The sequence below is a fragment of the Akebia trifoliata genome, unplaced genomic scaffold (genome assembly GCF_017979445.1).
Source record: "Akebia trifoliata isolate Shusen 1 unplaced genomic scaffold, ASM1797944v1 Contig00049, whole genome shotgun sequence".
NCBI classification, from domain to species: domain Eukaryota; kingdom Viridiplantae; phylum Streptophyta; class Magnoliopsida; order Ranunculales; family Lardizabalaceae; genus Akebia; species Akebia trifoliata.
The window spans coordinates 47330-59816 of NW_028236807.1; the positions used below are offsets into that span (position 1 = coordinate 47330).

General features: G+C 33.6%; 1 protein-coding gene across 4 annotated transcripts; it reads left to right on the forward strand.

Moving 5' to 3' along the window:
* The first annotated feature begins 5301 nt into the window (after positions 1–5301).
* On the forward strand, positions 5302–11300 carry LOC147382076 (protein pleiotropic regulatory locus 1-like). Of its 4 annotated transcripts, none has more exons than XR_015174142.1 (6): positions 5302–5500; positions 5581–5993; positions 6201–6225; positions 6469–6589; positions 10067–10141; positions 10762–11288. XR_015174142.1 is itself a non-coding variant. In XM_086429584.1 (4 exons), the coding sequence occupies exons 1-4, from the start codon at positions 5881–5883 to the stop codon at positions 10069–10071; spliced, it is 264 nt and encodes an 87-aa protein (XP_086285710.1). In that variant the 5' UTR covers positions 5302–5880; the 3' UTR covers positions 10072–11300. The 4 variants fall into 4 exon arrangements, 1 of the variants encoding a protein (XP_086285710.1); XR_015174143.1 differs by having other exon boundaries at positions 5605–5993; XR_015174141.1 differs by having other exon boundaries at positions 5302–5993.
* Positions 11301–12487: the final 1187 nt, after the last annotated feature.

The window sequence follows — 12487 nt, forward strand, 5'->3', positions numbered from 1 at the left end:
TATAACGGTAGGATCGGATTTTAATAGCTTCCTACCGGGTCTAAATGGCTGTTGCTGTCGGTACTACTGGATTTGATGAACAGTGCGACCGTGTAAATTACAAAAATGCCATTGGGGGGTATTTTGGCATCTTTCAAATGGTAAGTCCATTTCGCATGCCGTTCGGAGAGATGATAGATCTTATTGTGTAGAACATCCCCAAACTACCACCAAGGGTTGGACCATGGAATACATGGATGAAATGATCAAAGTACTATTTTTACCTTTCCGGGTTAAATTGAGCTTTCGGGAAGGCCGATGCCTAAACGATTTGAAGGTGTGCTAAATATTACCTATATAATACCACATATAAAACACCAATGACATAAAATGGGTTTAAGGTGGTCAAATCTCTAATGTCCCCTCTATGACCATTTTTTATTCTCGAAAAGTCTAATGAGAGAACAGGTCAAAGAACGAGTTTCTCTAATCACTACGGGTCAACCTATCACTGATCTATATGTTGGGAAAAGGTCTTAGGTGGTCTCATTATCTTTTGGGCTTTTTGTATACACATTAGAGGTTTTTGTCGATGCACGTGTGGTTGAGTAGCTTTACTGGAGTCTTCATTAGTCTTCAATGGTAAATCAATCGGACACTCAACATATGTCTTGTAATTGACAAAATATGAAATTAATAAGGGATTGGCTGGTTTCCCAGTACTTTCTTGCCTTGGCCTTCCCATGTTATTCGTTTATTCTTATATTGATACTATGGGACGTTAAATTGTATATGCAATTTCTCACATTACCTCGAAATCTACAACTCCTACTTTGATTTTGATTTTCCTGAACTTTAGGGTATACCTACAATATAACCTTTCTGGCGATCTAGTCAGAAATAAGTATTAAAATGTGCAGAGTTTTTCCTATATCTCAAAAAATGTTCCTTTTGTGTGTTGTTCCTCTCTTATTTGTAGAGATTTCTCCATGATCTTTTTGGATTTCCTTCAATATTATCTTCCCTAAAATTCAGTCTATTAGTTGGAACGTATTTAATCCTTTTTCAGGTGTAGATTCACTATATTTAGTAATAACTTCCTCCAATCAAGGAAAATCCCTAGTTTTCTGTCCCATTGATCCCATATATTTTGAGGTTCGATTATATGTTCCACTTCTCTAATTCTGTGTTCCGACCTAGGACTTGTATATTTTATATATCTCGGACTCATGAAATTATATCTCTCGAAATCGGAAACTTACGACGTCTTTCCGTATTCATGCCACGTGTTGTGATCTCAAGTTATTACTATAATGATTATCCTCAATTATCAATTAATAACTTGGTTGAATTCAATGAAACTACATTAATATTCCTTGTAGATGATGAGAGGAGAATGAGTGGAGTGTGTTTAATGTATTCATAATTGAAAATAGGAATGAGGAGGGTATGGGGATTTAACATGAGAGAAATATGAGAGAAAGGGGGAAAAAGAAAAACAATTTAGACACCCCCAAGCAAGAGAGTTAGAGAATGATAGTGCTTTTCCATCTCTTATTGTTATATATATACATAAAACCTAGAAGTGCATTTTGTTACGTAATTGTGGGTATGTTTGCCCGTGGTAATAGGTAAGATGAAATGGTAATTTTATTATTGAAAAAACTAATAATTTAAGATGAATTTTGGTATACATACCCACCCTTCTCTCATTATAATATTAATATATGCATAATAGGCCAATATGGAACTTAGTATATGGATTTAATTTTTTTACAGGGAGAGATTTCAGTAGATATAGGTAAACCATCTTTTAGGTGTATCAATGGGTAATTGATACCAAATTTAAACAAGATTAGTTTATCTAGTTCCTAATTATCTATTTTAGTAATAAAATCATAATTTATAAAAGAAACTATTGTAAATAATAGGTTGTGATCCTAAATATAATATTGTACCAATCAAATTGAACTTGAACCAATAATAGATGGAACCAACAAACATTCTTGTTTTGTTTTACTTATATATTTCCAACACCAGCAATCGGACTGTCAAGGAATTGGGATATTTGTGGATATTGACGCTCGCTCTGCCACTTTCATTTGCTTGCTTAATAACTTTATTTGAACCGATAGAAGCCATACTTTAGTAATAGCCTGATAGGTAACTAGTATTTAAAGCTCAATGTCTTGTCTTGTCTTATCACGTCCTGTCTTGTTTTGCCTTCCACCGATGCCAAGCTGGCTTGTTCGAGTCATCTTTTATGAAAAATCCAAATGATTAAAAATATTTATAAATATATATTTATATTTAAAAATTTCTGATTTTTTCTTATTATAAAATGGAATAAAACATACTTAATAAAAAATCTTATATATATATATAAGGTCTGGTTCGTACGATCCTTATTACGACTCACATTGCGACATTGTGTTTTATCTTATATGAACAAAAATGTTTGGAATGGATTGATTTTTTGTGAGAATGATCTCTATGGTGAGGAGATCATCCTTGCCAAAAATCAGCTTATTATGAAACTTCTAGCCCCATGTTTACAAGTTGAAAATTTTTAGACCGTCCAATTTTTGTAAATCAATTTTGATGGGGTTAGAAGTTTTGGAATGGGATGATTTTTTGCAAGGATGATCCCCTCATCACAGAGATCATCCTTACAAAAAATCAGTCCATTCCAAATCTTTTTCCCATATAAGACAAAAATGATGTCGCAATGTGAGTCGTAATAAGGGTCGTAGGAACGTGACCCATATATATATATATATGATTGCTTCAAGGGACAACAATACATAACAAACTTTTTTAAAAAATCACTTTTGATGGGATTAGAAATTTCGGAATGAGTTGGATTTTGGTGAGAATGATGTTTATGGTGAGTAGATTATCCTCATCAAAAGTCAGCCCTTCCCGAAACTTCTAATTCATACATTGAAAAAAATGTTTGGCTATCTTGTTGTCCCTTAAACTCGACTCATATTTATATATATAATATAGTGTGACGTTCGAAGGTCCTAAAGAACGTCAAACATTTTTTCAATGTATGGGTTAAAACTTTCGTAATGGGTTGATTTTTTGTGAGAATGATCTCTATGATGAGGAAATCAATCTCACTAAAAATCAGCCCATTCCGAAACTTATAACTCCATCAAAGGTAGTTTATAAAAATCAAACGGTCCACAATTCTTTAACTTGTAAACTATGATTAGAAGGTTCAGAATGAGCTGGTTTTGGGTGAGGATGATCTCTTCACCCTAGAGATCATCCTCACAAAAAGTCAACTTAATCCAAAACTCCTAACCCCTATTTTGAAAAATGTCTAGCACAATATTTGACTCTCTTTAGGGCCTCCGAACGCTTTCCGTATATATTATTTTTTATGAATTCACAAAATCAGATCCATTATTCTATATGAAAAACATAAAATTCAATTGATTTGGCCAAATTTTTAGCAACCCAACTATATGGTCTCGAACAAGGGTGGAACCAGGATTTTGTTTAGGTAAAGACAACTAAAACCCTATAAATTTAAAAAAATCTTGTGAGGTTAATAGAGACATTTAAAAAAAAAAAAATTAATATCTGTCGGAATAACACATAAATCCTTAACAATTTAAAAAACTCTTGTAGATAAATACCCCCATTGCCTTCACTGTAAATCTGCCCCTGCCTCGAATGAGTTTTCAAATCATAGAAGGTAATGCTCTAACAAAGGTCGTAAACCGTATGTGAGCCATCATTTAATTATTGTGTCCTTTTGTTTGGATAACTCGCTTGTGCATCTTATTTCTGGATTTCAGGTAAATTTCGTATGCTAAGTTAGGTGAACCTCCCAAGAGGGAAAGTGTGTGGGTGATTCAAAACAAAAGAAAAGGACATCATTCCATAGACGTGTTACCATCCCAACAACATTAATTATAGTGGTTTTGTCATGTAATAATAGGTGGCAGTTTTTTTTTGTTGGAGGACTTCTTTTCCCAGCTTGTCGAAATCACTACAACATTATGGCCTGTTTGGAAGTTGAGAGCTGAAGGTGAAAGTTGACAACTCGCAAAAATTACCATTTTCTTGCTTGTTTGGATTGGGCATATTCAAAATTTGTAATTCTCCCACACCTTTCAACTCACTTATTTTTATTTTTATTTATAAGAAATTACAATACAAGCTATGAGGTGATAATTATAATTAATTTCTTTTTTTAATTGAAAACTCACCCTACAATGCAATATAGAAAAAAAGATGATGATTGATAATGAGAATAATGATTGTGATCACGATCATGATTGTAAATGTCATTTACATCATGCATCATCCGACTATATTTTCTTATATTAATCAAAGCCTGAATCCAACCTCTGCCAAGCATCTTTTATTCCCAAAACAATAAATAAAGAATAAATAGGAGTGGCCCATGGATCACACCAGATCTTGATGGTCCAACAAACTTACTAAAGGATCTGTACAATCCAATTGGCAAAGTATTGTTGGAGTTCTCTATAATTTCAATGTAAATTTTTACGAATAATTGAACACTCACTACAACATTTTTGATTTATAGCGACGATCTATAACAGTGGATAATTTTATCCGCCTCTATAGGTAGATTTATTGCAGCGGAAAATTTTATCCGCCTCTATAAGTGCATTTTTTTGCAACGGATAATTGTATCCGCCGCTATAGGGACCTACGCATACGCACCAAATTTCACCCTAAGGAGCATATGCTTATTTAATACATATAGCAGCGGAAAACTATATCCGCCACAAAAAAAATCATTTTTTTAATGAAAAAAAATTTAGTTTAGAGGGTTCTCTTTATCAATTTTTTTTTTTAAATTGAATATAGCAGCGGATTAATGTATCCGCCACTATAAAAAAAATCAAAAATTTTATTTTTTTCAATTTATTGAATTTTCTTTATTAAATTTTTTTTTAAATTAAATATAGTAGCGGATTAATGTATCCGCCACTATAAAAAATTCAAAAAATTTATTTTTTTCAATTTATTGAATTTTCTTTATCAAAATTTTTTTAAATTAAATATAGTAGCGGATTAATGTATCCGCCACTAAAAAAAATCAAAATTTTTTATGTAAAAACTTCGATTTAGTGAATTGTATTTATTAAAATTTATTTTTTTAAATTGAATATAATAGCGGATTAATGTATCCGTCACTAAAAAAATAAAATAAAAAAATTATCTATAACGTCAGTTTATAGAGGTGGATATCTCTTTCAGCTGTAGTATGGTATATACTTTGCAGTGGATAATTTTTTCCGTCGTTACAGGTACTCATGTATAACTAATTTATTTAGAAAGCGCAGCGGAAAAAGAAATCCGCCATTAAAATTTACTGTCTTACGGACCGAAATTTGACTTGAGAAAATGAGCCGCGAAAATCCTTTTCCCTCCCTCATTTTCCCCCTCATTCCTTCTTCTCTTTCATTCTCTCCCGTTTTCTCTCATCTGTGAGTGGTTGTGAGATTACTTCGACAAGCTGGATTGCAAGGTAAGCTCGCTCGCTCTCTCTCTCTCTCTCTCTCATGTTTCAGTATATATTGAACTCTTCGTATTTGACGGGCTTCAAAGCATCGTTGAGTTCTTTCTTTGAAGCTCAAAACAAAGACCAACCACGCGATCGTTGAGTTCTGTATTTTCGCCGAAGACGAACGTCTCTCTCTGCTCTCTCTGCATCTTCTCTCTGCTCTCTCTGTATTTTCGCCGAAGACGAACGTCTCTCTCTGCTTATTCTCCTCTAATGGCGTAAATCTCTCTGCATCTTCTCCTCTAATGGCGAAAATTTGTTGAATGGGTATCTTCTGTGTGTGTGTGTGTGTGTGTGTGTGTGTGTGTGTGTGTGTGTGTTTGTGTATCTGCTCATTCGATTAAATGAAACCAGTGGAACCACAATCCCTAAAGAAGTTGAGCTTCAAATCCCTAAAAAGAGCTCTCGATCTCTTCTCCCTCATCCATGGCCACCTCGCACCTTCAGATCCCGAGAGGTGATGTTTCTTCTCTGTAATTCCTCTCTTTGAATTATCTTCTTTGTGCACTCAACCTCTTTCTTTTTCTCGTATCGATTCAACAATTTTTTTTTAGGGATTTGTTCTATTATTTGATGACTGCGTTTGTTTAAGACCCTTTTTTATTGTTTAACTGGATCTGATTTTAATTTAAGTACTAATTTCATTCTTTTTTCTTTATTTCAGTAAAAAAAATCGGACCAGTTACAAGGTTAGTGATCTTTTAAGTACTTGTCACTTCAACTCTTCTTTATTACTGTTGAGTGTTCCTCATTATTATTTGATAGATGGATTAAATTGTCAAAAATGTTTATGGGGTGCTTGAATTTCTCAATTTTAGCTGAATAATATGTAGTTTGAGTTCGGTAGGATCTTATCGTACTAAAAGGAATATATTTTTTTTATAGTTGCAACTGTATCATCCCTCCTGATGTATGTGTGATTCAATTTAAAGATGCACGCAGAATATGGGGCAGTAAAAAACTTGTCAAGTCAGTCTGGTAGTCAAGTAAGTTCAACTCCACAAGATCAAAGTCAACAAGCTTCTAGTTCTTCCGGAGTATTAGCTTTGCCAGGTACATGGGTGTTCTCTCGTAATTTTATTTCGAAGTATCGTCTTAATTTTTTTCCCTACCATTGATTTATATATATTGATGATCTTGTTCTTCATCTTTTATTATTTATTTGTAAATGAAGTAATCTATTAATTTTGTGATAAGGGCTTGGATAACAATGAATTTACTAGGATTTTTAGTTCATATCTTTAGGTGGAATCTCAATTGCTAGTGAAAGCATGGAAAAGCCATGATTACATGAACTGGATTTTTTAAGACTTCATGTTGTGTCGAATGGGTATCAAGAGTTCAAGATGTCTAAGATGGAAATCTTCTATACCTGCTGAATATATAGTTAGATGGGTTAATAGGAATGTGAAAGGGGGGGGGGGGGGCATGTGGTTGGTTCTTTGGTCAATGAAGATAGTCCAATGGGTTCTCACCTCCAATTCACCAACTAAATATCAACTTTGGTAGATGCTTCTCCCATCCAGCTTAGATTTCTTAGAGGATTGATATATTGTTTTGAGATGGTGTTTGGTCTTGTCCTCTCCAATAGTAAGGTGGTTGGGATCAGGATTTTCCTAGAATGATTAAGTTAGCTATGGTCTTGGGATTGTTAGGACTTTCCTAGAATGATTTAGGGCTATGGGGAAATGGGTGATTGATCGAAATATGCTTCCAAAAATTTGGCTTGAGAAAGTAGGTTTATGTGCACATCTTATGGAAGCCAAACAACAAAATATATATATATATATATATATATATATATATTATATATATATATATTGTCATTTTTGTACTTATGTTATTTGTGGCATCTTCTGAAAGTTTAGCTTTTTCTCTGTAAGCGTGACAAGTTATTTGCCTTTTAATTTAAAACTGAACTGTTTGATGTTATTATCTCTTTGATATAATGTTTAGATCAAAGATGGTTTTGGAGAGGGGAAGGATCTAGTCGTGACTGTGATGTCTGCCATGGGAGAGGAGCAGATCTGTGATCTCAAGGACATCGGCCCCAAGTAGTGTTTCTGTTAAGTTCAGACACTTGTTGAAACTTCAGCTGAAGTTTTTCATCTCAAGCTCTTTATGGCTTGTGGTTTCAAAACGTAGACTAAATATAATATAATATATATATATATATATATATATATATATATATATATATATATATATATATATATATATTCATGGTGGGTAGTACTATATGTACAGTGTTAGTCTACAAGAAACAGATACTTCACTGCTTGTAAGTGGAATATGAGATCAAATGTCGAGCACACCAGGAGCAAATAACAATCTAATCCGATAGATAGGTTTCATAAATTTCATAGCTGAAGAATAGAATGAAAGTCGGATGATTCCAATTAAGTTCTCGATACAGTGGCCATAGTTTCATAGTGCAAACTTCACCCCAAGTAAGAAGAGTATACATGAAGTGGGAAATGACAACCTTAAAATAACTTGTTCCCATGATATTTAGGGACATTTACTTACTCCACAAAAAGCTCTTGTCAATTGATGGAATTTAGGGATGTCTTGATTTCATATGAAGTAGGGGGAAGGTCTATCGTATGGTTTAGGTACTCCTTCCTGCCTTAGTGCTACACTAGACTACAAGAACACCATGGTTAAACATTGAGGCCATGTGTCTGATCCACAGATCCTACAAATATTTATTGAATTTGCTAACCCTTATTGTCACCAAATTTGTTGGGATAAGCTATCGATGATGGGTCTGATGAACTTGTGACAAATCTTATATCCCTGCTATAGTTGTCACATGCCATTATGTTACTATAGGCCACCATGCCATCGCATATTAAACTGATCCAACACCCAAAAATTAGACCATTGGAGCATCAACTTAATTTTTTATTATTAAAGCCTATCTTCTTTTATAATTTATAAATACACCATTCCTCCACCACTCAAAGCTGTTTCTTTCACTCTTCTACCCCACATATACTTTCTTTAACTCATACGACATGTTCACTACTATCCTTCTATATTTGCATCCACAGGAATACAAGTCTAAAACTATTCAAGCTCATTTATATATTTGTATGTATGTTCATATATCATAGTTAAATTAACAAAAAATTCTTTTTTTTTTTTTTTCACCTTTTTGAGTTTATGCATTTTTACATTCTTACATACTTCATCCAACAAGGGCTGCAGTGCCAAGTGTAATGGCCACACCAGGCAAAACAATGGTCAAAAAGTTCATCATCTTTTATTAGAGATTCTGGTATTGTGGTTTGTGCTTTAGAACCAAAAGTATAATCCAAAGTTGCTTTCTTTCCTTTTGTCTCAGAGCATCTTCACTAAAAAACAGAATTAGCTCTGCAGATTTTAAAGTTCTCTCCACCACACAAAGTGAGATCATCAACAGTTTCTTCTAAGAGAGCAAAAAAGGTTCTGACTTCATGGGAGAAGACTTCAAACAGTATCTATCCCTTAATTCACTTCAGTATCAAATTGCCCCAAAGCCACAAACCTGTCTCATTCCCCTGCCCATACACTCTTCATTTTCCACTTGGCATACTAAAAATACTCTCCTCACGTGGCATGTGCTAGAACCATAGATATATGCCTTGGGATACACCCCATAAATATTTGCAGTTATGTATCCTGAGGACAAAAGACCTATGGTTCTAGCTAGGGAAGGAGTCAGGATTTTGCCCATGTGGAGGCAACTAAGAGTAGAAATTTTTTTGTGGAGGCAACTAAGAGGGAAAAAAATATTTATGAGGATTATAGCATTGGGTTTTTTGAAAATTCTTGAGGAGCAAGTGCCTCCCACACCTTCCACTGTAAATCTGCTCCTGGTTCTAACACATGCCACATCAGGAGAGAATTTTGAGTGGGGAGTCGGAAAATCATTACTCTTTTAAATTGCCATACTAACTTTTATAATAACACACAATTCAATGAAAGGAACATATTTCCACACTTTTGATTTAATATAAGAACACACTAGCTTCAAACAAGGTTGAGGCTCTCCATCAAACGAATGACTGAGGTGGGAGAATGTTAATTAAGGTTTCCAAAAATGAAATCGATTTCTAGGAGATATATACTGATCCCTAAGAAACCTATGTTGTTTTCCTCCGATATCAACTGTACATCTGATGTAGTGCATCAAATGTGGTTCAAGGAAATGTCCCTTATATATATATATATATATATATAAATATATCGGTATGCCCATTTTCGTTGAGATCAGTAATCCCTTATATATATATATCGGTATGCATTATACCATTCTTGTGATTGTCATTTTGGGTTTTACATTACATTATGTGGTCTCTTATGCTGATTTTGACATAACTATTTTTGTTTTCAACATGTTGCTGTTAGTGGAATGACACTGATACAGATTTTAATTTGAAATTATTTTTCTTTGAGTTTTTATCTGAATTTTCTATGCGATTCGCACAACATATTTGCGGTTGTGCAATTGTTATGAATGTTTATTGTGTTTTCTGAATTCAGATTGATGAGAATGTCCGGAGGGAAATCATCAACCATAGGTCTTTAAGGCATCCAAACATTGTACTGTTCAAGGAGGTAAGATGTCAATATTATTTAGAGTATTATGTTAGTTTACTCCCTTTAATGCTTTTTAAATGGTAGAGTTGAACATTGTCGGAAAATCGCCGATATTTTTGTCTCCTTGTTGTTCAAGATTTATGATTCTTATTTTCGGACCTTCACTTTTTTTTTCTTTCTTTCTAAAATCCATCGTCTTCAACTTGATTCTTCTTCTTCCAAAATCTATTTTCTTATAAGTTTCTTCCAAAATCATATTAAACATTCTTTTATTTTGCTTTCAACATCTAGAGTAAAATTGTAAAATCCCCAATTTTTTTTATCTGAACTTTCCTAGATCTCTTTGAATTAAACCAAACTGACCCTCCTTGATGCAATCAGATCTGAAAATTTAGACTAATTTGTGTGAAAACTTCAAGAGAAGTTAAGTTGGAAGAGAAAATTCTCTTTCTTGAATCTATTTCATTTAACTAAAAACACAACTACATTTAATGGCCTATTTATAGGCAAAACAGAAAGATAACAGCCCAAGTGAAATGACTACACCACCCTTACATGAACGCTTAAACATACAGCCTATTCTGCTATGTTACTGTACTAGAATGTTGAAGTATCATTCTGGTTATTCTAATGTGCAGATGTATTTTAGTGGATGAGAATGACAATGTTAGTGGGCATGATTCTAAATTCAACTGTAAGTGAGAATTTTTCATACTGGAAATATCAGTTTGACCATTTAGACCACTTTTATCATTATCATCATCATCATAATTTTACCTGTATTGTAAAAATTAATGGGTACTTGGTCCTTTCTCAATTAAATTCAATTGTTTGCTTTTCAAATATTAGTGACCACGTGATTATGTGGAGAAGAGGTGCAAGTTATTGATTTATGAAAAAAGTCTAATTTGAGTTAAATAAGGTCTAGAAGAAGTAAAAAGATTACCTTTAATGGATTGTATATCTGTCTATTTCAGAATTATTCTTTGTGATTTTTAGTTTGAACTGAATGTGGGCGTTGATAAAAATAATAGATTGCATCCAAAGTTAGTGTGGCAATAGCAGCTCTCTTATATTATTTATTTTAAAGTTTTCAATCTGTACAGGTTGGAGGACACAAGTTAAATGTGTGTATATATATATGAAAAAAAATTACAGCAGTGGATACAAATTCCGTCTTTATATATTGTTTTTGAAGGATATATAATAATTAAAAAAAAAAAAAAAAACGTATAGCAGCGGATTTTAATATCCGTCGCTATATGTGTTATATTTTTTTTTAAAAAATAGTGACCTATTGTAGTGGATCTTAATATCCGCCGCTATATGTATAATATATATTTTTTTAAATTGACCTATTGCAGCGGATCTTAATATTCGCCGCTATATGTATTATATTCTATTTATTAAAAAATTGACCTATTGCAGCAGATCTTAATATCCGTTGCTATATGTATTATATTCTATTTGTTAAAAATTCGAACTATTGCAGCGGATATTAATATTCGCCGTTAAAGGTACTACCTGCAACAGCGAAATACATTATCCGCTGCTATAGTTAGCGACGGAGGAAACAGCGACGGATCTTTGGTTCCGCTGCTCATCGTCGCAATAGCTTTTACCGGCAGAAAAATTACCTTGTAGCGGCGGAAAAATCCTCCGCTGTAGATCAAAAATGTTGTAGTGACTGAAGATGTAATTAGTTCTCACTGTCAATTTTCATAAATTGAACTTCCAAAGTCCAACTCTCATGAGTATATCCGTGAACCAAACAGACACATATATTGACTTAGTTCACATTGATGAGTTGGTGCGTCATAGATATGATTTCAATATCTAGAACCTTTCCAACTATTTTTGAGTTTTGAGGTAAATCTACCGAATAATATAAGGACATATGAATGGACTAGTCCCATCCCAAATAGTGTGGGGATACCTGTTTGAAAGCGCCCTCGATCCATCGGGTGCGCGGATCCGCTTTTGACCCTTGAGGTTTGAAAGTCGCCACCTAGTTATTACGATCTAGGAACCAATCAATGACTCTAAACGGATAAAGAACTAATCTAGAACAGAAAAAAAAAAAAATGAATTCGGGGATCATGTTACGGGGTTGGAAGGTATTAGGCACCCAACCCTGCCCGACCAAAGCCGGTCTCTACTAATTTCCCAAATAAGTTACATTGCTAAAAAAACCTAGATAATAAAAAAAAATTAAGAAATTATACCTTTCCGATAGTAAAGACTTTGTTCCCTCAGATCCGACAAAAACTGCTCCTTGTACCGTACTCCTTGTTTCGTTTTGTCTCCTGATTTGATTTCTGATCTCTGAGGCAAGGTATCTCTTTTTTGATCTTGATTTTTTGA